Source organism: Polyodon spathula, chromosome 2, assembly GCF_017654505.1.
Source record: "Polyodon spathula isolate WHYD16114869_AA chromosome 2, ASM1765450v1, whole genome shotgun sequence".
Taxonomy (NCBI): domain Eukaryota; kingdom Metazoa; phylum Chordata; class Actinopteri; order Acipenseriformes; family Polyodontidae; genus Polyodon; species Polyodon spathula.
The window spans coordinates 95,598,901-95,626,704 of NC_054535.1; the positions used below are offsets into that span (position 1 = coordinate 95,598,901).

The following is a 27,804-nucleotide window of genomic DNA, read 5'->3' on the forward strand; positions in this document are numbered from 1 at the left end:
TTTCCAATTTGAATGTGCCAGAGCTAAAATGTTTATTGGATAAAAATTGATTGTTGGAGAATAGGAGTCTTGGGGAGTGTAGCAGCAACAATGAAAAGGACAAGCTGATACACATGGTCATCACTGTATAGAAAAGGCATGCTGTAATTTTAGGAAAATGAAGAAACCTGAAATAAACAGAGCAATCTTGTAGTTTGATTCAACTATTGAAGATTAATCTGTATAAATTCTTATGGTTATTCCAGCAATTAGCATTTTCCTGAAACCCCTTTTCCCAGCAAAAAGTTCATTAAGATGAGCCCTATTTTGTGATAGAATTCCAGTTTTCAAGTACGCATTAACTGCTTTACTAACATTCATTGTCTGATATTTTTCAATACTATTTATTTGTTCTTTATGCATTTTTGATGTGTGTTGCCTTTTCATACCAAACCTCTTAAGAAATTAACCTATTGGGTATAATCTAAAACAATGAGGTATAATGACCATGAAAAGTACACTTACAGTAAAAAAATTGATCATAAAATCTAAAGGCTGCTACAAGTGAAGATTGATATTGAAATGCAAATGATTATTTATTGAAAACTGTCTTCTTACACAATAACATTTTGTTTAAAACTGAGGAAAGTGCCCAGGGGTCTGCAATAATGAGTCACGCTGGTCCACTGAATTGCAATGTAGAATTACACTTGCTGTAGTTGACGTCAATATACTATCATTGCACCAGGAGGAGTGACACTTTTAGAATGCTAATTATCTTAAGTAAGAGAATGTCAACACGTTACATTTTATTTCCAAATAAAAAAATTAAATGTCTATTTTGACTGTCTGTTTTCACTGCCTTGTGAAAGACCTGCTACAGTATCTTACAAGATTTTTATTTCTTTTTGTCGCAGAGCCTCCCATTGGTCAGATCCACCCTCCTCATGGCAGCGTGACCCCTCAGAAGAACAGCAACCTTCTGGTGATCATCGTGGTCTCAGTGGGCGCTGTCACTGTAGTGGTTGTGGTTATCGTGGCTGTCATTTGTACACGCCGCTCGTCAGCACAGCAAAGGAAGTAAGTCACTGTGAATTTTTGTTTGTAATAATTAGGATGCTGGGTTTGCCCAGCATGTACTATTCTTATATAGGACAAAAAGCATGTTTCACTGCTAGGAACAAATTTTCCTTATGACAGCAGAGAGCATTGCCTACCGCAAAGTATGTTGTATCTTGTACATTTCTTCTTTTATCAATTGCTTGCCAGTGCTTGCAAGATGTTTGAGGGAGCTCTTCCAGTTTTCACTCTGAGTTAAATGTATCTGAGCATCATTGAAGTTTCAATGAGGAATCTAAACAGTCTTTGGATTCCTACCATGCACCTTCTTTATCTCATAATCTTTGAGGTTGGCTTAACGCCACAGCTGCGTTTCAAATAAGTTGACTATTTCTCCAACTGAAGCAGGACAAACTTACAATGCTGAAAAATGTTTAAAATAAAGGCTTGAAATTCAAAGCAGCAAAAACAAAACTGTTGTATAAGTAGTGTGGTTCTGTGTTATATAAATTTAAGTTTGGCATCTATGCCAAATCCACATGTGGAATGTGGCTGGGTCTTGATTGAATAATTGATCATCAATCAAGTCCCAGCCACATGGTATAAAAGGAGGACACATTAGTTTGGGGGATGGAATGGGATGGGATGAGATGGCAGCTAGCAGCAGAAGCAGGTTGTGCTCCCTGTACAACACTGTGATAGCTGTGCTTGGGTGTTGGTCTTTTGATTTGTGCTTGTTTGGTTATTTTTGTTTTGAGTTAATAAAAGACTGCAACAGTGTTTAAACTGCAGATCTCCCGCCTCTGTGTCTCCCATTGGATGGTAACCAGGTGTGCCACGATGCTACCTTTCACATGCTGTTAAATTTGTCCACGTGCTTGATGTGTAACCCCTGAGAGCTACTGTGGTTAACATAGGTACTGCACATGAAATAGTGTGTTAAGAGAAGTTATAATAGCAGTGGGATGTGGCTTGGTGAATATGAATCCATGCTTAAAGAGATTTTTACAGTCTGTCACATTGCCCTTCTGGGAGAGGATGTGTTGTTCATATTATAAGACAGGACCTCCCAAAGCTGAGATTCCTCATTACTATCAGCTTACAGTATGTAGCACACGTGAGAGATGGTTGTGTTTGTTAAGAAAAAAAAAATACTTAACTGACTAGCATGGGAAAGGCTGCATAATTGAATTACCTCAAAGATGATACATGACAAATACTTCAAAGCCTTGTGTTTGACAACGAGCTTGCTGGAAATAGCATGTTGTGCAATGGAGGCCAATGGGAATCTAAGCCGCCATCATATACATGTACCAAAAGAAGTGTCATTGTTTTTGTGAAAGAGTATGAAGCTCTGGTTAAACAAGAACAGCATTGATATACAAGGAATGTACAAAAGGATACTTTATAATGAAGTTTATTAAAATTGAAATATACCAGATCTTGTACCCAAACCTGTTTTTTTTTGTCCATTGCAGAAAGAGTATCTGTGTTTGTTTAATGCATTTTGAATATATATATATTTATGACAGGATATGAAGGAGCTGAATATCAGAATCATATCTATACACAGAACTCTCATATTCCCTTCTTTTCAGAATGTAATGAATTATTCAGTTTTCTGTCAACCAGGCTTATCGTATTAGCAATACAAAGTATACAGAGTAAAAATAAGAATGTCACCCCTGAGATAGTTAAATCCTTTCTGTATCTCCTAACTTGCTGCTACAATAACAACAAAATGCGACACAACAGCTCATTTCCAGTGAAAGCCACTGCAGGGATATGAAAATTGAGATGCTTCTAGCATTTCATTATGGAAAATAACACCATGAAATAAGTAGAAAGGGATTAGTGTTATCAAGCATGTTATTAGTAAATTAGAAAATGCATTCTTCCCACAGACAGGTATTGTTTAGTCTTGGCATACACATTTTGAGATGCCTTCACTATAGAATTAGTATTACAGAAAGAGTATTTAAAAAACATATTCACTCATAAAGCAATCTTATTCATAGTTAGGGATGTAAATCCATTGTCTTTTTCTTTTTATGTGAATTCCCTAGGCCATTTTACATTTTTTTATTTTTTTTATTATAAAAATGTGTTTTTTTTAAACACTGAAACAGTATTTTAAATGGTAAAAGTAGCATTTGAAAGAACATTAGTAAGTGCTGCACTAAATAACCTTGAATTGAATTGATTGCTTTGTTTAACTGCCATTTTAAATAACAAAGAGTTGTTACTGAGTGAGTTTATCATTGACAATAATCTTGACTTTCTTTATCTGACTGAAACTTGGCACCAACCAAATGACTGTTTCCTGTTGAACCAGGTTGCCATCTCTGGTTTTGGCTTTATTGATAAACCCTGCACCGTGGGACGTGGCAGTGGTTTGACAGTCATGTATAACTCTGTGTTTAACCTGTGTTTATTTCCTGTCCTGATTTTCAGTCATTTGAGTTCTTAGTTCTTAAAATGTGTGTGTCTCAACCTCTGGTTATGGTTTTAATTTACTGACCCCCCAAACATAATAACTTATTTTTGTCTGAATTTGATGAATTACTGTCAGTGTTATCTCTGAAATTTAGCAGATTGTGGGAGACTTTAACATCCATATTGATTCTCTAAAGTCTCCTCTGGTAAGTGAATTCCAAGCACTCCTGGACTGTTTCGGCCTCTCTCCATTAGTAAATGCCCTCATGCATAATAGGGGTCATATCTTAGAGTTAGTAATCATCAGAAATGCCCCAGTATTAGACCTCTTTATCCAAGATTTAGGTATCTCAGATCATATGGCCATTAAATTTAAGTTAGAAATGCCACATTCTGCATTAAATCCAAAACGATTAGTGACTTTTCGTAACTTGAGATCTATTGACCATGATAGGCTGTTGGAAACAATAGCTGCTTAACTCCCTGGTATCCCCCTGTGAGGCGAGAGTGTATTAAATGGAATGTCCAGACAGTAATTTATGTGTACAGAAATAAAATAATTTATTTCTATTATCTATACACAACAAAATAATTAAATAACAAAAGAAAACAAAATGGTGTGAGGGAAGGAGTGCAGGGGTGAAATCCAAAACAAACCGTGATGACTCGTCTTTAATCGTCTTCGTGGCGAACCATACATAAACAAAAAAAAGACAAAAGAAATGTTAGTGTTTTTTTTTTTTTGTTTTAAAAATCCCGCTGCACCAAACCAGTCTCTCCCTCCACCCGTTACTCCTCCTATTTTACTTTCGGACCAACCCCGAACACAGTAGTACGTTTCCTTTAGTATGTAATGTCCCGCCTCTGTAGTCAGTGGAACACCAATCCCCAACTGACAAGTGTCCTTATCCTTCACTTGACTCCAGTGGCTGGAATTTACATACTCGTACTTCCGCCCCTCACCAAGGTGCCGCCCTTCAAAAGATGACTTTTGCCATGGTCACGAGATCTTGGTAAGGGAAGTCCCGAGTTGGTTTGATGCCATCTACTGTCGGGAGGCTGAATCACAGGCCGAAATCCCTTTGACTCATCACACCCCCTAATGGCTCCTGTAGGGACTACAGTTAAGGGTGGCCTTGGATGACAAAATTCAACAATATAATAGCAATTTATCTATCATTCTCAATCATTTTGCCCTTGTAATAACTCGTACTGTCTCCTGTACTCGCTGTTCACCCTGGTATACTGATCAGCTGTGCTCTATGAAGGCTGTTTGCCGGAAACTTGAGCGAAAGTGGAGGGACTCTGGGCTAATTGTTTATGCTCAGGCCTGGAAACAAAAACTGTTGGAGTATAGGGATGCTATCACTTCTGCTAGATCTACTTTTTTCTCCAATCTTATTGAGAGTGGCCATGACAATCCTAGGCTTTTATTTTCTACAATAAGTAGAATGCTAGAGCCAAGTAGCTCCTCTGCATTATCTCCCTCTCAAGGTCTTTGCAATAATTTCTTGGAATTTTTACTACCAAGATAGACAATATTAGACGTCAATTCCAAGACCTTGCGCCACCTACCTCACTTTATCATCAACATGTCTTTACCGGCACTCCATTGGCTAGTTTCACTCCTGTTACTGTCATTGGGCTTACCAAATTGGTTTTTACAATGAAGCCGACTACCTGCTTGCTAGACCCAATTCCTACTTTACTCATTCGTTCCTGTTTCCAGACTCTCGGTCTGTTTGTGACTATAATCTTTAATGCGTCCTTGAGTTCTGGAATTGTTCCCTCTGCATTTAAATCTGCTGCTATCATACCAGTATTGAAAAAATCTAATCTTCCCACTGATGATCTGGGCAGCTACAGGCCTATTTCAAACCTTCCTTTCCTATCTAAAGTTCTGGAACGTGTCGTAGCACAACAATTAAATAATCATCTTCTGGTAAATAAACTTCATGAACCATTACAGTCAGGCTTTCGACAGTTGCACAGCACTGAAACAGCTCTAGTCAAGGTTGTTAACGATTTGTTGTTATCTTCTGACTCAGTGGCCCTCTCCATCTTGGTATTATTGGATCTTAGTGCTGCTTTTGACATTGTGAACCATAATATCCTTCTTGCCCGGCTGGAGAACATGCTCGGCATATCTGGTACTGCCCTTAGTTGGTTTAACTTGTATCTCCTGGAGAGAAAGCATTTTGTCTCTTTGGGTGGTTTTACATCTACTACTGGGTTGGTTTCTTCCGGTGTTCCTCAGGGCTCCATCCTGGGACCAATTTTATTTAGTATATATATGCTTCCAATTGGCCACATTTATTGATATCATGTGTAAATTTCCATATTTATGCTGATGATACTCAGATTTATCTAAGAACCACACCTGATATTGACTTGGCTGTTTCTGTTCTCACCAACTGTTTTGCTGACATTAAGCTCTGGATGAAACAGAATTTTCTGCAGCTCAACAGCGACAAGACTGAAGTGATGCTATTAGGAACCCTGCATCAACTTCGGAAATCCAGTTGTCAAAACATGACCATTGATGGGGTGCTAACAGAGTTTTGTTCTAAAATGAGAAACTTGGGGGTCATTTTTGACCTTTGAGCCACATGTTAGGAATATTATCAAGTTGTCCTTTTTTCATCTAAAGAACATTCCTCGACTGCGCCCTGTCGCTGTCTGCAGCAGAAAAGCTTATTAATGCGCTTGTATCCTCCAGGCTTGACTATTGTAATGCCTTACTGACTGGGGTGTCAAAGAATACCCTTCAAAAGCTTCAGTATGTTCAGAATTCTGCTGCTAGGGTGTTGACCAGGTCTCGCTCTGGTGGTCACATAACCCCCATACTAAAATCATTACACTGGTTACTGGTCAAATACCGCACTGACTACAAAGTACTGCTGCTGACTTTTAAAGCCCATAGAGGTACCTCTCCCTCTTACATTTCTGAGTTAGTTACCCCCTACACTCCTAGTTGTGATTTGCGGTTCTCCGATGCCGGCCTTATGGTTGTTCCCCTGACTAAACTGCGTACAGTGGGTGACAGGACTTTTTCCTCCTATGCTTCTAACCTCTGGAACACACTTGAGATCTGTTATTCTGAGCCTCTGTCTGTTTTTAAATCCTGTCTCAAAACTCATTTGTTTAAATTGGCATTCTTATGACTTTTACTGTCATTGCATTTTTAAATCCAACCGTTTTAATACATTTTGTATGTTTATTTATTTATTTATTCTCTTTTCACTTTTGTTAAACTCTCTGCGATATTTATTTATGAAAGGTGCTATATAAAATAAAGATTATTATTATTGTTATTATAAATTAAATAATTTGTTCTAATTTGATGTTTCTGTAAGTGACCATTGAGCCTGCCATACATACTTTCAACCCAGAAAACAGAAAAATGTGAGTCTTGTTTCCAACTGTACATGAAATATTGTGTTAAGAGAAGTTATAATAGCACTGGGATGCTGAGACGGAACAGGTGGTCCCGGACATTTCTCAACAAATTGTTTCTTTTTCTCCAAGGAAACGTGCCACCCACAGCACAGGCAAGAGGAAAGGCAGCCAGAAAGATCTGAGGCCCCCGGATCTGTGGATCCATCACGAGGAGATGGAGCTGAAGAACATTGAGAAGCCCTCTGGTTCCGATCCCTCAAGCCACGATTCGTCCTTGCAGGGCTGTCCGGACATCACGCCTATCAGTCACAGCCAATCGGAGAGCCAGATGGGCAGCAAGAGCAGTCACTCAGGTAAAGATGATGACAGCTCTATTATTCCAACAGGAAATTTACGGATGAGCATTCATTTAAATTATTTGTATTTCTTATTAGAAAACAATTTAGTAACATCAGCAGGTCTGGACCATGAGTATTTTAGTATTGCCTGAGGCCTTGTGCTACCCTCACAGAAAAGGCAGTGGGATACATACATACATGCATTTTAAACTGCATTAACACAAGTAGGAGCCTGTTTGTGGCAAAGACTCTAATTAGTGTACCTTTTTTTTGTTGTGGCTCCCTGTTTGCAGCAATGTGTCTAATTGGTTTTGCCTCTCGGCTGGTTCTCTCCCAAAGGTCTGGATGCGGACGAAGTGGCCAGCAGTATCTCCACACTGGAGCAATCCCTTGCTGCCCGCAGAGCTACACGCACCAAGCTAATGATCCCCATGGACTCCCAGCCTAGCAACACATGTAAGTAACATTTCTAACCCCATGCCACAGAACAGCAAGCCAGGTGCATTGTAAATCAACTAGGTAAAACTTTAGAATACAGGGCGAAAAAAGTTCCAGACACATGTAATTAGCTAATACAAGTCTGCATAGTGCCGCTAATTCAAGGTTTGATGAATCACTTCATGAATGTATGTAGACCTATATGTAGACCATAAATGAGAAATATTTATCAGAAACGTTTGAACTGAGAGTCACAGCAATCCCCTGCACAGAAACTAAAACACACTTTGTCAGACTTCTAAGAACACTGCTCTAACAGAGCCCCCCCAAAGCAATTACTGAAATCAGGCTGTGGTGCTTTACTGTGAGTGAAGCTGAAATAATTGTACACCCATCCCTTGTGGAAAGAGATTGAGGGGGGTTGTTTTTTGAAGTGTGTCATTCTAGTTATTGATTGCAAAGTGGTAGGCAGGGTTGGCTAATGTAGGCTCTTCCTTATAACAGAAGACATACTGCAGAGCTCTCTCTTTTTTTGCATGTCTGAGTAAAGATTAAATCCAGAATGTGCCTAGGCAGTAAATGGTACAATTACAAGAATGGATCATGCTAGTGTTACTGTGTAAGGTCACTAGCTATTAATGTGTCTCAGAGTGCATTTTCTGTGACTGTGACATAAACCTGCATTTATAGTAGTGATAATTCATTGAACAATTTAATTTAAAACATGTTACAGTTCTTGGCTAACGAGATACAATTTTTTTTTTTCCAGCCATTGTAAGTGCCATACCCGTGCCAACATTAGAAAGTGCCCAGTACCCAGGAATCCTGCCTTCGCCCACCTGTGGGTACCCGCACCCACAGTTCACACTTCGCCCAGTGCCATTCTCCACGCTCACCGTTGATCGAAGCTACGCATCAGGTAGAAGTCAGTACACAAACCTGATTTCTCAAATTTTCTTCTGTCAAAGTCCTAGTACAGAATGTAGGATAGCTTTTATAGATATTAGTTAAACACAGTATGGTTAAGTGTACGTAGCTTCAGATGTAATTGTGTATGGGTTTTTTTGTTTGTTTTTTTTAATCTTTTTTTCTTATGATGTTTACAATCCTAATAGCTGAACCTTTTCAATATTTCCTGATTAAAAGCAAATCACATGGCACATACTATTACCAGTAATATAGACCAGTTGTGGCCAGCATCAAGGTGACTGCATCATATAATAAAGGAAAATTATTATATGAAATATTGGAGCAACAGAACTCAGAACCACCCAGGATGATTGTGCATGTCATAAAAATGTAAAAGAAAGGTTTAAAAAAAGATATTCTGTATAAATGTGTTTCCTTTGCTGTTATTTTTAAAAACATACCAGTCACACTTGCCATCTGGCTCTGAATAGTTTAACTAATTGCTAGCAAGAACAAGTGGTGTGTGTCTCATAGCAAGTCTTTTAAAACATGAATTTTCAGAGCACTTGAACAACCATTTGCCTCCATTAGTTTTGTATTTAATTGCCTCTTTTAAAGGCATGAATACCTTTTTTTTTTATTAGCCAAGCCAAACTGTTTTTTTCTGAACCAGTAATATCAATTCATATGGTTTATACAATCTGAGAGGTAATGCAATTAAAGATACATTTACAGTCTGCTTTTGGGAATAAGTATTTTATGTTCCATCCAATAGAACTGAAGTAAACTGTATTGGCCTAGTAGTTTATTACCTTTAACCTTTTTTAAATACACTATGTCTTTGTCATCCAATTATATGCTAGCCTTGAGTGGTATTATGGGATAGTTGCTGGATTTGTCTTCTGATTCCCTTGGTGATTGTTGTTTGTATTCTCTATCAGCTTGCGATGAGCCCCATATCAGACAGTAGTACTGTATGTGCATCTCACCTCTACTCCTTTCTATCCACATTTTTCCTGCCTGTATTCTCTACTGTATTGTTGGTTTTACACCTGTTATAACCTAGAAGCTCAATATCGTATTTTTATCCTTCAACTTGAAGCATGTTTTTTTTCCTTCAACCATTAAATTAACAAGACCCTTTTTAAAGTTGCATAAAAACAAATATAAAAAGAAAAAAATACATTTAAATGTGTGTTTTTAATCGTATTCATGCTTTCATCAAAAGGAAGCATGGGTATATAGGTGGTCTGAGGTAGAAAAAGTCAATATTGAAATAAGGTTCATAAGCGGTTCCATATTGGGTCAATATTTTTGATCAAAATCGAACTGCAATCATTCGACAAACTGGAAGAGTAATTCAGGAGGTTATTGGATGGTTGCATAAATTCAATCCAACAACAAGGGGTTTTCAGTTTGTATGAAACAAGCAGGTATGTAGGTTAGCATTACCTTGCTGCAAGCCTTATGTCCTGTATTTAAGTACCAATGTCCCTGTTGGTTTGAGTACTTCTCAGATTCACAGTGACTCTGCTGCTCCTGGCTGACATGCAGTAAATTAACAAGTGTATAAATAATCCTCTCTTCTATTCTCCCAGCAATAGCAGAGGGCACAGCGTCACACTCCCAGCATCAGTCTCTGCTCGCCCAAACGCAGTCAGAACAAGCGATCACTGAGGAGGTACCCAGCAGAACTATCCCCACAGCCTGCGTTCGTCCCACTCACCCTCTCCGCAGCTTCGCTAACCCCTTGCTACCTCCCCCCATGAGCGCCATTGACCCCAAAGTCCCCTACACACCGCTTCTGTCTCAGACAGGTAAGAGATACAATTCATGAGAATTCAATAACAACTGTCTTGGGTTTCTACTGTGTAACCATTTCTTTTTATATCTTTACATATGTTTTGAGCTGTTAAGGGTCTTATTAAACTGCTTTAGCTACTTCACTAAGCATTGTTTCCCTAACTGTGTTAAGCATTGGACTGTGGAAGCATTACAAGATTAGTAGTCTCCCTCATAACATAAATGCTATAAAACAGAAAGGTATTAATTGTGGTGGTTAGATTTAAGAAAGAAGAATAATAGTTAAGAAATTCTTAGTTGATCAAATGTAACATCTAAATATGCAGAGACAATTTCAAAATCCAATAGCATCAACGCTAGTCAGGATTGTATGGTTTAGGTATTAGCATGCTGCTCACTGCTCATTATCCTTAAAATCCACTAGGCCCTATTTTGAAGGAAGTGCAAAGAAAATCTTCAAAAGGAGTGATCATATTTTATCAGTATAAACAACTCGGAAGACGTGCCTGCTCCCTCTTGTCACAAAGTGGTTTTGTACTTGATTTTTACTTTCAGTTTTATTCCTCTCAGAATATGTACAATTGTCTCTTTGTTTCGACATAGGTCTTAAAGGCATCAAAATGAACAACTATAAATTGAGATGCCATTGTGCATTGTGTCTTTTGAAGTTGCTGATGTAGAATAAAACACACAATACAATCATTTATGTTTGTGCAATTCTTTGTTTTCTTGCATTGGCTGCAAAAAAAAAAAATAAAAAAAAATGAAGCTATTGACCAAACCCGCTCCACCAAATAGAATGAAAACCATTTAAGGAAGGACAAAAAATATATGATTAAGAATTGAACAGTTTCAAAGATATAAAGTCTATACAAAGCCAGTGCATAACTTTTCCTCCCATAACTAAAGGTTATCTTTTAGTTGTTGGTTATGATGTATTGCACTTGCTGTGAACCCAGATTAAGAAGCCAGTCGGTGCAGCAGGGAATAGGATGCTGACCACTTTAAAGTTGCTCTAAAGTCTTAGACTTATCACGCCACTATTGCAGGATATATGTGAAAATCCCCATATGTGCATGTCACAAAGACACAAAGAGTGGGTGACCTCAGACCAGAAACAGCAAATAAACGACAGAGAGGTGGAGTTTGGTGGAGCCGAGCGAATGGTTTCGCTCAGCATTTAATAAATAAACAGAACAGAAAATAAAAAAGTTGTAACAAAACAACACACAGGACACATTCACCAAAACAAAAGAAACAAACAAGACGGACTAACACTACACAAAACACGGTCCGCAGATATTTTAACTTTACGTTATTATTTTATTATTTATTACCTCCGTCTCCAATCCCGTTCTCCACTCACCGAACACCCAACCCAGAGTGGGGGAAAACATGCAGCTTTTATGCAACTGTACTGAGACTCGATTAGCAATCAATCATTCAGTTGGAGTCGCGGTACAACTGCACCTGAATTAATAAAGTGCAATTCTCCGTGCTCACATATTATTACATTTTACTTGCACGTGAAGTGCTGTGCAATCCTTGTGCCTAAATACAAATATACGTTTTAAACACTTGTGTTACACAGACCCGTTTATATCCCGTGTACCAGTGACTATACACCAACATTAACACACAACACAAAATGTACACAGAGCGGGCACTTTGCCACAGTGCATTACAGTCTTTTCAATCTTCCATAGATCAATATTGAATGACAACTAAATAAGCACTTCATTGTGCTGTAAAATTGAGTTTGATTTTTTTCCTCTCCAAAAATTGTAACATGTCTAAATTCAGAGGTTGTTTTATGTTAGGCTAGAAACAACATGCAAAAGAAACTTGTGGTTGAGCAGTTCCCACTTACCAGTTGTTGCTGCATTGCAGCACAGATAAATCATCATACATTTGTAATTGCCAGTCAGTTCATAGGTTGTCAGACGTCATAATATGTTCCTGAACTGTCAAAGCCAAAGTTAATGAAGAGGATGGACAGATTTAATGAGTGGGCTGAGGGTTCCATTTCTCCTCTATTACAGCAGCAGGAGCACATTGCAGGTCTACTGGATATAAAAGAGAATATAATATGTTAGCTGATTCATAACTAACAGGCTGCTTACATTACAACTGGTAGACCAAAAAATGATGGATGAACACTGTGGTATACCTTATTGAAAATTCAATAACAAAAAACTAATAAGCACTAATGACAGTGAATTGATAACCCAGACATGGCCAAGGCTGACAGAGCACAAAAAAGACATTGGCAAGAGATTAAGGGGAACACTGATATGTACCACGGAAGTTCGGAATCGCATCTGCAAGTACTGAAGTAGCAGTAGGCATTCATTCTGCAACAGATATATTGAATTTGATTCCAACTCAACACTTACAGATACCATATATGTTTTAGCACAAATTTAGTTCTAGCATGTGAAAACAGTCAATGGTGTGTGTCTGACTTCAGCTCATTTGCCACATTTACTGTAGTCAGCTAGCACTATATCCAGCACTCCAGATAAGGTTTTGGGTCTGGGAGTTACTTATACTCTAAATTTAACACAGAGCAAGTAAAATGCAACATTAGCCATGAGTAATCTTGATAAATACTGTACTCTTTAATGATAATGGGGTAGACATAAAAAAAAGAGCCTCCCATTTTAACTGCAAGGTTCTTTATTGGCTCAGCACATTTTTTTCGAGGTATCACACTGACTCTGCAAATGAATTATGTTACTTATATTTTAACATTAAATTCTTAAACTCAGTGAACATGTTACAACTTCAATATAAAACCATACAGATAAATACAATAAGGAGATGTATTAGTAATTATAAAACAGTTAATATAGGCACCTTGTTTTAGAGGTTGCCTCTGATGATGGTTCCAGTTGGATTTGTAGCTGGACTGGGGTGTTTACACTTCAACCTGTAGCTTTGATTTTTAATTATTCTTACTGTGATTGGCTGCAAATACAACAGTGCTAGCCAGAGACTGGATAATGTTTGTTGGGTTGGTTTTCTTGTGCTCAATTTCCTAGTAACTAAAGCCATTGTATTCTGGGAGATGTAGTTGTTAGTGGAAGTTTTAGGGGAGGTGGGAGGGGAGGCAGACAAGCTGTGTAGCAAAATTGCTATGCGTATTTTATGCATTAAATTAAAATTGAGTGGGGATTTTTGGATTTTGTAATGCAAATGGTTGATATGCAGCTTATCTGGACTGCTGACTACATCACAGTCAATCAAAGATGCAGCACCTCTGCCTCAAGTCCAGTCGTAAGATTGCAATCGATTAAAAAGTAAACGTTTCAAATTGCCTCCATAGCATAATAGATTGACTGGAAATGGGAAAAAATTGGTTTTCATGTACATTTGACTATGGATGACGACTGTTTCAGAATCATTTTTTAAATCATATAAAAGTGGCATATACCAATCATGCTAGCTTTTGGGCACCTTTTTGTGATGAGTTGTGATGAGAGAAACATTTGTGTTTGGAGCTGAGATTGATTAACTGCCAAGGGATAATAAGACTGTTAAAAATGCATGGAGGAAAATGGGGGCATACTTTATTTTCTTAAACCATAAAACTCCATGCAGAGGGAATTGTTTAAAACCCACTGGTCCCTTTAATATCATACATTTATCTGTCTATGGGCCCAGTGTTAACCATGTAAGTGTCATAAAACTAGCATGAAACGACCCAGAATTTATTTTTGCATTGGTGAAAATGGAACAAAAACCAGGCTCTATTGCCCAGGTTTATGAAGGTATTTCCTCTCAAAAGGTTAAGTGTCAGTATGTTAATGTTTATTAAATAGTGACAAACACCATAGGGACACTTTTAACACAACACAAGAGTTACATTTCTGTAGTTTTATAACATCAACAGTTTCATTTTTCTTTCCTGAAAAAAAGTCCCTATATGTAATAAACAGCTCTTGAGTCCCCCCATTCCAATGTATTTGTATTCAGTAAGGAAGTCAATATATCACCTGTGAAGGAAAACGCAGGCAGGCTATTGTGTTGCCAAAACATACTGTATGCCTTGGAATGTGATTTTATGTTTTATAATATCTTTTTAAATACTGTTACTCTCATGTGCCCGAACAACCAGCAAACCCGCCTTTGTGATAAACCCTTAAACATGGAAAATTTAATTTTGCTTTTGTTCACTGAGAATCCAAAAGCAATGTGTTTCTTGACAGATCCCTTTCTATTGTTCAGATAAGGAGAATTTCAATAGAATAGCCGTCTGCAACCTCCTAAGCCTGGCATTGTCCTTACTGGCATTAACAGGCAGTAACACAAAGTATCTGAGATGGCCAAGGCCTTTTTTATTTTTAAAGATGGATTTGGCCTCTCGAATCAATAGATATCATCTGTCTAGGCAATCCTTTAAGGGGTTATAAAAGCTTAATTCAGCCCATAGTACAATTCAATCCTTGCAGCATTATCTGCTTTGTTCTCAGAATTTCATTGGAGACGTATATAATCAATGCTAATTTAACTGCGGACAAATACATTTGAATGTGGCCATTTTAAATTAAATCTGTACTGCCGGCATAATGACGAGAGCTCTGCCCTAGGTCATGTAGTGTCCCAGCAAGGATTTCCAGCAAACTACAGTCCTGGAAAGTAATGAGCTCTTCACATCAATGCGTTTCTGAATCAAAACTCTGATTGCTCTGATAAAAGCTTTCTTCCGATGTGTCTGTGAATACAGTAATGTGGAGAGATGAAGCCTTTCTGATAAATTATTCATTTGCGCTACATTGCACAGCATTTACACACCAAAAAGCTTTTACCTTGCCTAAGGAATATTTAAGGCTTATATACACATTACTGTTGCATGAAACTGCTTAATTTCAGAGCTGGCAACAATCTAGCAGTACACAAGGATGCTGCTCAGGTTTGCTTAATATATCTCTGTGATCTTTCAATAGAACAGCTCTGTACTTTCAAGCTAATTAATCTTTATTTGTAGTATTGGATGTTATCATTGCTTGAAGGACATAATAATTTGTCCCGGACACCCAAGACCTTTGCTATTTTCAAACACTCCCAGTGCAGTGAATGCAGACCCCTTGTTACTGTAGCCTACAGGGATATATGGTCAACCTTAGACATCTGACATTTCATTTATCATGTAATTGTAAAGCTTCTCTCCAGGATCCTTTTGTATTCGAAACCAGCATTAGAACGAAATGGATTTATAGATACGTCATCAATATGAGTGAGAGAGGCTGTAATACCCTGGGTCCCTGCAATACTCTAACAGCACACATGCAATCAATTGACTCGTGAAGCAGAACTTTCACAAAGGTCACAAAAGGTTCACTGCCTCCAGTTACCTTCTTTATTGACAAGGAGGGGATGGTGGGTAGTGCTCTATATGAAGCAAAGCCGATCACATAGAAGCATGTGTTTTGTTGTGGTCTACATTTCATATTCATACACAGTAACAGACCATCAGTCAATGGCTAAATTGGGCATACACAATTTTGAAAGCAGACATGGATTTGATTTTATACTGGATGTTCCTTTAATGCAGGGGTTCCCAAACTTTTTTTGCTGCAACTCCCTTCATGGATTTTGTTTTTCCTGTGCCCCCCTTCTAGTAACAGTACAATATTTAGAAAAATATGTTTTTCCTAAAATAACACATTGTAACGTCGCGTGTGAAATGAAAGCAGGCTCCACACCGACAGTAGCTTCGTGCTCGATTTCAGCAGTGTATTAGCACAGGACAAATAAACAAATAAATACCACGCCATACAAAAATAATAATAATAATAATAATAATAATAATAATAATAATAATAATAATAATAATAATAATAATAATAATAAAAAACCTGTCTCTCTGTGCTAAATTCCAGTCTACCTATATATCTATATGTCTATATATATAGCGACTTTGTTCTGTGGAATGTAATAAATAAGAACCAAAACATGAGTTTTTTTTCCCCTTCACTTTACAACGCCATTTCCACGTTTGTTTTATTAGAAGCGTTTAAAGTAACATTTCAGTTTTCGTTTGCTTGTTCAGCTACAAAAAGGCACAAGTAAACCTCACGTTATTACTTTATGAAAACGTGTCTATGTCCACTGTTTACTGTGAAGAAACGGCAATGGCAAGGAATGAAAATAAAGAAATAGAGAAAATGCGTTGTCAACGTTTTACTATTTATTTTGGGAATAAACAAAACAACGTTGAAATTATTTCTTGCATCTTTTGTTTTGTACTTAATTCACTGGGGTAAATTAAGTCTCACACACCTTATTCTTTGCTCCTGGGATATTTTTCTATTTTAACGTGTTACGTGTTGTAAGTTCTTGATGTAAAATAAAGGCACACACAAAGGCCACGCCCCCCTGTTGCTATGCTGTCTCTGGTTTTCAAAAAACGAACGAATATCTGAATGAATATTTAAGTTATGATCAAATATCCGAACATGAAAATCCTCTGTTCATCCCAGCACTAATTAAAACCCACCGCCGCGGCACTTTCAAATGAGCGAAGCTGGCGATAGAGTCGCTGAGCTACGATAGGTCTGAAACGACACAAGCTCTGTGGACAGGGATTGGTCAGATTTAACAGCGGGTTGGTCAGATTAAACATGCATCCCTGCTTGGGTAGTTCATTGAGTCAATCATCCTGGAGGCAAATCACTGCACCTGTGCTAACTACGTATCAAGTCTCTTATATGCTCCGCCTTTGCCTGAGGTGAGTAAATGGGACCTTCTTATACTAGCTGATTATCCACAGCTGGCAGTCACACACAGTAGGCAGGCCTTTCCAGGAGCGTCAGATATTTCATTAATTATTTACAATAATTAGAATAAGCACACACTATTTACAATACATTTACACAAATAAAAAAAAAAAAAAACCTCTTCGTGTGCAGGGCTCCTGCCCTACCGCAGGATAGTTTAATAAATTGCAGGTAGACTTTGACATAGGCATTATAGTTAAATTAAATGTGAAATACATTGCTTAGGCAAAGAAAAATAATAATAATAAAAAAAAGGCTTGAAATGACAGCGCCTTTGCTACTGTCTGTATAGAGCATGTTACTGTTTTGTGAGCTTCTGATCTTGAGATCTTTAGTTGATCACGTGGTGGTGTTTTTAACCAATAAAATACTAATTTTAGTCTTCGGACGCAATTTGAAACTTTGCACTGAATTAAAAATGCATTTTCATTTTTAAAAATCCATTCATTGATATTATAATAACAGGCATGAAAGCTGCAAAATCGGTTCCTACATAGAGATATAAAATCAAAGTACAAAAACAGCTAAATATTTTATGAAATATTTAATGAACATTTGTCAATATTTATATCAATATCAATACATGGTTTTCTATTTGTCTATCCAGTACCATGGCAGTACTTTAGGCTATGGGTCATTAGCAGCATTTTGAACTTTGGGTTTCAAATGGGATATGTTGACATTAATAGCATTACTATGAGTTACAAAGAAGAATGTATAATTAATACATTTTAAAGCTACAATACATACTAATTTCCAGTTAGTGGCTTATGAGTAATTATGTAGCAATGTGTAGCACCAAAATCCTAAAATATAGCAGTTTATCACACTACATACTATACTGTGCTGCTTACTCTCATAAACAACCTTCAGTATGTTCTTTACCTAAAATGATGCTGATGAATAGTGAGTGGTCTCAATAATCCTCCATGCCCCCCAACGATGTCCTCAGCTGGTAACTCGCATAACCCTTTTCTCATACAGTAGTTATCCAGCTGGCAACCGTCTTCTAAGGTCAAAGGGTTTGTACTGTAACTAAAAGCAGGATTTGCATACCCTGTGGACAAGCAGCCACCCGCCCCCATTCTCATTATACTGAATTGTTCTACCCCTAGCTGGAAACACAAAATCCCCCAATTAGAACTGCTGTGACTAACCCTATATTAAAGGCATGTCGTGTAATTACAGTTAGTCAGAATAGGGTTATAGTGGTATTTTGTGGTGGGTGATTTGGGTTCTTTGTTGGCTGGGGCTGCAGTGGATCTGCTTAGACGCAGCAGTGGCTGATTATATAGAACCTGAGGGAAGTGCAGCCTGCCTGATAAAGATCCTAGCTCCCTGCCGTGATTGCCTGTGTAGCTGGGGTTTGCACCTGCTAGTGTTAAATTATGCAGATAATGTACAGCCCAGGTGTCTAACGAAGACTCAGAGGTGATACATCTTTGAAATATTAAACTCACACTGGTGTATGCTGTCATATGAGCATAGGTTTACCTTTCAGGAACCCTGCAGGTGCTGCAGCATTTCCTTTATGTATGTATTTATTTATTTATCTAAGAAGACCTATAATTAAAAAAAAAAGACAATGTTTACTGATTTGTACAGCAGTCACAATAAATCCCTAAATACCTGTTTTGAAGCAATAAACTAGCAGATGGAAATGTCCTCTAATAAGGGTTCTTTGGATATAGATGACAGTTAGGGTGGCAGATGAAGATGGATGGTAGCAACTAAACAAGGCCAATCTCAGACACTTAGTATTCAGATCTAGAATGTATAAATACAATTGGTACATATACCTAAGAGGAAGAGTCAAAGCACCTACAGTTGGAGAACCAGGAGTATATAGTTGTCGTAGTAGTAATAATAATAATAATAATAATAATAATAATTATTATTATTATTTCCAGGTGCAAACCTACCAAAGGCTCTGGTGAAGACTGCCTCCCTGGGTTTAGCTGGAAAGGCGAGATCGCCACTGCTTCCGGTTTCCGTGCCAACAGCCCCAGAGGTCACAGAGGAGGGCCATAAACAGCCAGAAGACCCTGCCAGTGTAAGTGCTGTATTGTACTGCATTCATGAGTGCTTGTGTGGTGTGCATGGGCATAAGTAGTCTATTTGGGACAAAAATAAAATGTCTAAATTCCCAAATGGTGGTGGGGGGGGGCATCTACATTGGTTTCTGGTTTTCTACTAAAGACTGTTCTTAGCATTTTTCAGTGGGATGCTCCCCCAGGACCAGTTTTTGGCTGTATCTTACTAAAAATTAATTTTTTTATATCTTGGAATTGGTGTCCTTTTTTTCAGAACACTGGGTAATATTATAAAGTACTTCAGAAACAGTACAAATGTTTAGCTTTTTTTTTTATCAAACCTTTTTTTTTTCAAACATTTTTTTGTATTATCATGTATTCTGCTCAGAGAGCCATGTATAAAACATGCTATTGTATGACCTGTGGGACCTTACAGTACTTCCTGAAAGTGTTGTTGAAAAATATTGATGTTTGGGCAAATTACAAGACGTTGGCCCATATTCATAAAACTGTCTCCTTTATAGTGCCAGTAATAGTGTTTAACGTTTGACGTTCATCATGCCAGCGCTTCTGGTAGTATATGTCCCCACCCTTTTACAGCAATAACTGGATGAAAGTAAACAACAATCGATGTAAGTAGCTACGAAATCACTAAAATGAAAAACACGATCAAAAGAGGGCATATAAACATACTCTAAACAAACTGCGATCGATCGGTTGGAAAAGGGCAAGAAGCAGAAATACTGATGGACTCCAGTATGTGTAATGGTGCAACATGATTTGTTTTTTGTTACCGGTTGCCTATAGGCCAAAGTAAAAAGAAAGTGCGTTGGTTATTCATTTGATTTTATTACTGAGCTGTACAGCTACGGTCAAACGTTTCATCACCTAGAATTTTAGGATTGAGACATCACTTAGAAAAAAACAAACAATATGTTAGTTTGTCTGCCCATGTGTGTTCCCATTAGTTGTTATTTGTGCACCCTCACTAGTTATTGTTTGTTTGTCTGTGACCACTGGATAATCCATGACAGTAAATCACATCTAATAACCAGGCAGTATATTATAGAAATCACATGCTAAATACTGCCCAGTCATATTTTTAATGGCCAGAAATTATTAACATCTTCTATGACTATGGCTCATTGTTTCACCTAAGTGATTGCAGTGACATAATTAACATTTATACCCAGGGTCATTATAAGTAATATATATATGATATATGATTGTTTTCTTTTCTCAAAATATATATATATATATATATATATATATATATATATATATATATATATATATATATATATATATATATATATATATATATATATATATAAATACACAAACACAGAATAAATGTTCTAATATAACTATAAGTCAAATACATTGAATTTGCTGCTGTAAAATGTCTCCGCCCTTTAAAAATGAAATGGCTGTCTGAGTGATGTCACACAAAGCAGGCAGTGAAATTCAATCGCTCCCCTAACCAGTGGTATGTGTCTGAATTGTCTGAATGTCTGAATACTGCATTGTATGGTGGCCCAGAAAGAAACAATCCGTGTTTACCTCATGGACCCAGAATGACACTTCAGTATGACCGTGTTTACACGATCATGGTACTTAAAGGTTAAGGAACATCTCTCTTTAACTCTTAATTTCTATGGCAAACAGTAAAAAATATAATATAGTTTTAAATTGATCAAATATGTTCAGGGTACAACAGAGTGCTTACCTACTTAAATTCACCTGCTGTGCACAGAAAATACAAAAGATTAAGCGCCCTAGAAGTGAGATCCAAGTGGATCCGTGAGGACAATGCTCATTCAGTGAGTTTGCATTTCCCAAACTAAACCAACTGAGACCCTTCAGGCACATAGTGAGACCCTTCTGGCACATTAGTTGTTCTGGTAGTCTGGTACATCTTTTGTTCTGTTTTGGTTCGGCAACCCTTAGCAGTCCGTTTATTCAGCGCTTGTCAGATGCGTCAGTTCCAATTTATTTTCACACGTGCTGTTTATTTTACACATGCTGTTTAAAATATATATTTTTTCTGAGCAAAACAGGTTTAAAAGGCACTGCATAGCAGAGGACACTCAGTACTGCATTTCCAGCCAAGCTCCACCCTTTGTTCATTGTATTTTTCACATACCTCTTCATAAATACTGAAAATTCCTCTCCTGATCACTCGTTTTATCACCAAACTCCTCAATAATGCAATCCAAGTCATTATTTTATCACTACAACATCTCAAAAAGCTCTGCAAATGTCAGTGATATTCTTTGAGCGCTAGATGCAGAAGCAGCTATCGCCTTTGTTTGTGTCCATGTTATCTCTGTGGTGCAGAGACTATGTGTATTGCTCAGATACGCCCCCTTTTTTTCCCGGCTTCTCTCGGCTGCTATTGGTTTCACTCAGCCATTGGAGGATTTCTCTGCTTTTTCCGGAGAAAAAACAACTAGAGACCTGTACTTGACGTCTTTTTGATGATGTCGGACAGGGTCCGACATCGGACTAGAAAGGGAAAATTGTAATGTTGGACCTGATCCAACATAGGACAGCAAGGTGTTAAAGAGAGTTCATGGGTGGGAGCTAGGGCTGCGTGAAGAAAATGGGTTAGTATTTAGAGGGTTATCCTCGAGGGAATGATGATGACCTGCGGGCCAGGAGTGCTTGTTTTGAACTGTTATTGGCCTGTTGGCCAGGGCAAAGGACAGAGGCCAGACTTTGTACCGCAAGAACCTCATACTGCAAAGGTTGGCCCCATAGGCCCCCAGGATCCTCTAAATAGTATAGAAATCCTCTGACTCTGCTGAGAATCCTGGAGGCGCTGCCTCGTTGTGCAGGCCATGCCCCCAGAGGACAGAAAGGTTCATAACCTGGAAAGAAGGGAGGAAAGAGAATCCCTGTCTCCAGGAATCACCCTCAAAGAGTTGAGACATGTCCTCCAAGGCCAGGCACTGGAGTGCGCCCGCAGGGGTATCTGAAAGATAGAGTTTATTAGTATTTGGGTTTTAGTATTTAAGGATTTAAAATGACTACAGCTGTTACTGATACAGTAAAAGAGAAACAATAGAGGAGGTCCCGGAAGATAGAGAGGGCAAGAACAAACTCACCAACAGAAAGATTTTTGAAAAGGTGGGGGTCACAGGATTTTAATGTGACAAGTAAATCTCCACAATCAACAACTCTATAATCAATTAATTCTAATGATGCAATAAGAATGGCAACGAGATTAACATTCTTACCTTTTGACGCCGTAATTGAGGGGAAAGAGCATGGTGGCGAATAGCTGCTGCAGACTGAGGAGAAGCTGATGCGAGGCTGAATTCTGGTATATTGATAGTTGGAATTGAAGTTGAACCAGGGGCTGTCTGGGTATGGCAGGGGAGGCGGAGACTGAAATGCTTGAGGAGGACGGAGGGGCGGATACAGAAAAAGCTGCATGTTCCTGCTATAGCGAATCGGCCATCTATGCCATCCAGATGGGTGTTGATGGCTGACAAAGTGTCTGCGAAAGGTTACATAAATTGTTTGACGTCTTCGAAGATTTTTGACTGCAGTTCTGACATGGCTATTTTGGCTGCTCGCATTTGATGACGTGAGCAGAGCTGGCAGCTTGAGGTGGGGATAGCTCTGTAGAGAGAGACTGGGCAGGGCGAGGTGGAAAAAGGCTGGGCTAAAAGAGACTCACAGAGCAAATGAAAAAGATCAATTCTACTAGAAGCAGATGGAATATGGATTCACTTGTCGAAAAGGGCTTTCAGCAGTTTGGATATCAGCTAGTCTTTGAAGAAAAGTCAATTGGGGTTGGGGTTCTGACTGCATTTCCTTTTTGAGCGACGCAGCTGGGAAAACTGTAGGTCTGGGACTGCAACAGGAAAAAGGTGGCACTGGAGGTATCGAAATGTTTCGTGAATCCTCAGGTTCGGAAGAAGACAAGGTGGGTGAATCCATGCTTGGTGCCAGGTCTGGTCTTAGTTTGTTAATCAAATCGGGTAGTCGTGCTGAAAATAGGCTTAAGCCAAATTGGGAAGTCGTACAAAAATGGTCAAAAGGTTAAGTAATTGAAATGGGAATCAAGGAAGTCAGACAGGCAATGTTTCATTCATGATAATTAATTTAATATTCTTTCTCTCCTTCTGTATCTTTCTCTCTATATGGGCAAAAAAGCAAACGCAAGTGAGAGAACAAAGATTGTGACGTGGTTTAAATAGGCAGATAGCTTTGATAGGCAGTAGCTTCGCTCCCTAACTCCACTTTAAAGTTAACATATAATAAACAAATATACCTATAAAATAAATATAAATAAAAGATCAAATGTATTGCAGTGAGATGAAAGAAAGAATAAGCGATTTAAAGATATCCTAAACTCTGAGATGCATAGAATTCATCTGGCTGTTCCCTTTCAGGTAGAAAGATTGGCCTCAGCAAAATAATAATACTACTCTCAAAAAACATATTTCAAAACAGTGCACTCTTATCTTTCAAAACGACTGTCCTTGTTACACGCTTTTAAAAATGTCAGTTGCTAACCTCCCTTCAAATCTGGAACTTTATGTTTTAATGCTTCTTTGTAGAGATGAAAATAAGTCCTGGTAAAAGCATTACACAAATGCATTTGTCAATCATTACTTCTATGACATCAGGCTCTGCAGAGAAACATGAATTATCCTTCACTCTAAGTTCCACACTTCATTCAGCTGAGGTGAAAAAAGGTATTGACCTTGTTAAGGTAAGTACATACCTTTAAAAAGGTACATTTTCATAGAGCAATAACAAAAAAAAAATTTGAATGGCATAAATGTAGCAAGAAAATGTAATTTTGTTCTTTTTTTATTATCTTTTGCCTCAAAATAGAGCCTCATATGTTATGCAAAACAACAAAACATGCATTATATGAACACTTTAATTCGATCTTGGGGATCCTTTTTTTTAGAATTCTACATCTCCCCAACATTTTATAAGAATAAATTATTAAAGGATCTGATTGGGAAATGAACATTTCAAACAGTCTAGTTGGGTGTCTCGGAACACAAACACAGCTGGGTTGTGTTTGACTCTTTTTATTTTGTTTTGCCAGTATTTACAAGAATGACTACTTTTAACTTCTTTCACTCTGCAGTTGTTTCATTCTAATTGTTACATAAACCGAGTTTTCAGAACAGGAATAGATTCAAGACAAAAAAGAGAATTGGGTCTAACATGTCATCTAATTCATTCTTTATGTATTCAACTGTGTTTTATTTTATTTACAGGTATATGAACAAGATGACCTGAGTGAACAAATGGCTAGTCTAGAAGGACTAATGAAGCAACTTAATGCCATCACTGGCTCAGCCTTTTAACAACGACAATTGACAGAGGCAAAGCCAACAGAAGCATCACAGCATACCAGTATTCCACAATTGAAGATACTGACAAGAAGGGTCTTAATGATACAATTCTATTTAAGTAAAGAAAACCACGCCTCTGTCTTTTCCTAAGACGTTACTTTGGACAAGGCATCAGTACAAAAAAAAAAAAAAGCACTGGCTAGCCACAAAAAAGATTTTCTCTAGATTATTTATTATTATTATTATTTTTTTTTTTTCAATTTACAAGTGATTTATTTTAAGCTAGCACTCTGGAAACAGAAAGAGACAACTTAACCCTATTTTTGCCTATGTATTGAACGTGTTTATGTGATTTGTTTAAAACATCACGCTAGTGTTAGTCTACACAGAGTCACATAGATCCCTTTCTCACTCCTGTTGAAACCAGCAAAGGTGTCAAAACAGTTGCTGCTGGTTGGTTAGATTTTGAACTTGGAGATATTACCTGGTTTGCTACTGGAATACCCTATTCTGGTTTGAAATGGAGCTGGACAGCTGTTAACGAACTGATTAGAAAGCAGGATGTTATATACAGGTTTTGTGTAATGCCCCTGTATCTCTTTTTATCCAATATTGATAAGTCCTAATGTCATGTTGAATCTGGACAGCCTGTAAAACGTAATCTTTGCTGTAAATTTTTTTTTTTTTCCTTAGGGGAGGGAAGGGGGGTAGTATCAGTAATGTTAAATATAGAACTCCAAGCTCGGTTTTAGAGTAAAAGTTGAAAAAGTACTTGCCTATAAAATAAAAGTTACCCTGACCGATGCCAAGGCTTCCATCGCATCCCGTTTTATAATGATTACAATGAGTCCCTTCACAACTTTGAATTTGATTTCGTAATGTCCTGTTTGTTGCCATGCTGGGAATTAAATCTGTGATGCAAAACAGTATCTGCTTTTTAAAGGGAATTAGGGAATGTGTCGTCACTCAGTGTATACAGAATACAATAGCTGTTGATGTTGACTATATGACTGTCTTTATCCATTGCAAAGCTGTATAAAGCAAAAAAACTTGAAGTCATGTTTCTGAATGTTTATTTATTTATTTAATTATTTTTTTAATTTTATTTTTTAAGGAGCAAAACTCATACTAACGAGATACGTGCTTCAAAAACTGATACTTGTATATAAGTCAGTTGTAAGGTCTGTCACCTTCGCTATTTACTGCATGTAACTCCCAACAAATTGGAATATTAAAAAGTTATGCCCAGACCTGACAAAGGTTTTTCATCATTATCAGCATAACATTGGAAATAGATAACACTCCTTCTTCCCCATATTCATGTTCTTGCTTTATGAACAGTCATGTATAAAGATTAAACAGTCAACATTGTATTTATAAGAGAGGGTACAGAACGCTGTTTCTCTCTGTGGTAATTGACTGTTAAGCTAAATATCAATCTCAGTTAAGCATAACACATCAGTATTTAACATTCTTAACAGTCTTTAACGAAACACTTCCCCAGTTTCCTTTTTCCACAGAGGATTGCAAGTGCCTGGAAAATGTGTTATCACCTTGTTGGTCTTCAGGGTTACAACGTGTTTGTTTCATGGTAACTTTCAGAGACAAGTTAATGAGGTGAGACACCCTGGAAGAAATACTTTGTAAAATTGATGACAAGAACATAGTCTGCTTCATACACAGCTGAATCAGAGAATCAGTGCATTCCCCACCTTCACCCTTATTAGTCACAGTGAATCTGTCATGATTTCCATTACATGAGAGTAGATGTTCATGCTGATTTGAACTCGGCTCTCGCCAAGATAAGCACCAACTAAGACGTAGCTTTGCAGTAAACTAATGTGATCCATCTGCATCTCCATCCATTTGCGTTGTTTTCCATCTGATGATGTAGATATCCTTCTGTCTGGTGTTGATTGCTGAAGTGTAATGCTGGCTCCAGGGATCAGCTCATTTTGCCTCCCCAGCTCATCAGCACACACAACAGCTGCGATGCTGGCTCCGGGGATCAACCCAGTGCGGTCTCCCCAACGCATCAGCATGACAACCGTCTGGATTGAGCTAAGTAGGGTACATCTCTGGGGTCTTCAAGTGGGCACCATCCATCCTTGGTGTTTCGTTGACTAGCCCACGACACCTCAAGAGGGCTCAACAGTGATTCTGGCATCCCAGAATCACTCCCCTCCATCCCCCACTCAGCTCAGCCCAGCTTACTTACCTGTACATCAGCATTGCTTTCTTTCTATTGTGCTTGAGATCCCCATCCAGAATCTTTCCGTCTCAACCACACCCAGTTGCTGCTCCTCTCTGCTGCTTCAGATAAGTTCTTCACTGTGCGACGCAACTCTTGGCCACTGAATCCGACGTCTCTGAGAAACCGGGTTGTAGAGTGTGCCACAAATCCTCGACAACCCACTTCCACTGGGTAAACCCGGACTCTCCATCCTCACTGTTCCGCTTCAGCAGCTAGTTGAGCATACCGTAGTTTCTTCCTCTCGTACGCCTCATCTACAGCATCCTCCCATGGCACTGTTAACGCTACCAGACGAACAAGGTGTGCTGATCCAGACCACAAGACAATGTCTGGTCGAAGGTTAGTGGTGGCAATCTCAGGTGGAAAAATAAGCCGTTGACCAACATCTGCCAGCATCTTTCAGTCTCTAGCAGCTTCCAGTTGTCCTGGGCGAGGACTGATTTTAAAACCTTTTCTTGGTGCTTGCTCTCCTGGGCGGAGGAATGTTGTCTTTTGTGTGTAATGTTTTGATGGAACAGGTGGCAACTTATCGGTCAGGTTATGCTTGTCTTCCGTTGCTAAGGCCAAACATCGCAGCACCTGGTCATAGCACCAAGTAAACTGTCCTTGGCTTAGACCCACCTTACATCCTGTCAAAATGTGTCTTAATGTTGCAGGTGATGAATACAAAGGACATGAGGGATCCTCACCCACCCAGAGGTTTAGGTTATGTGGTGATGGGAGAACATCATATGCTGATATGATGAGGAAACTAATCCTGCTCTGTTCCATTGTCCATAGGTCTTGCCAGCTGATCTTGCGTTGTTCCATACTCTTCCATTTCATCTATTCTCCCTGCTTGGCCTGGGAAATGGCCTTTACACACCTGATCCTCTCCTCCTGCTTTTGCACCTCATTGACTGTCAGCTTCCTCCGTTGAGCTAGGGTTGCCTTGTGCCATGTAGGAGGAGCTGAACTGAGACCAAAACCTCCTTTTCCATGCTGAACTTGCCCCATAATATCTCCGATTTGAAGGGCAGCCTTAGCATCTTCCACAGCTTTCTT

The 27,804-nt window shown here is 38.4% G+C and overlaps 1 protein-coding gene across 2 annotated transcripts in view; it reads left to right on the forward strand.

The window, feature by feature from the left end:
• LOC121304313 (netrin receptor DCC-like) overlaps nucleotides 1-25,433 on the forward strand; it is a 40,634-nt gene extending 15,201 nt beyond the window's left edge. The window contains exons 4-10 of one of the 2 annotated variants that reach the window (XM_041235383.1): nucleotides 897-1,059; nucleotides 7,003-7,226; nucleotides 7,551-7,667; nucleotides 8,419-8,574; nucleotides 10,157-10,375; nucleotides 19,054-19,196; nucleotides 24,429-25,433. In XM_041235383.1, coding sequence (XP_041091317.1) covers nucleotides 897-1,059; nucleotides 7,003-7,226; nucleotides 7,551-7,667; nucleotides 8,419-8,574; nucleotides 10,157-10,375; nucleotides 19,054-19,196; nucleotides 24,429-24,518 — 1,112 coding nt within the window. In that variant the 3' untranslated portion in view covers nucleotides 24,519-25,433. The remainder of the gene's footprint in view (nucleotides 1-896; nucleotides 1,060-7,002; nucleotides 7,227-7,550; nucleotides 7,668-8,418; nucleotides 8,575-10,156; nucleotides 10,376-19,053; nucleotides 19,197-24,428) is intronic. The other variant, XM_041235392.1, reaches the window with a different exon arrangement.
• The last annotated feature ends 2,371 nt before the right edge of the window (nucleotides 25,434-27,804 follow it).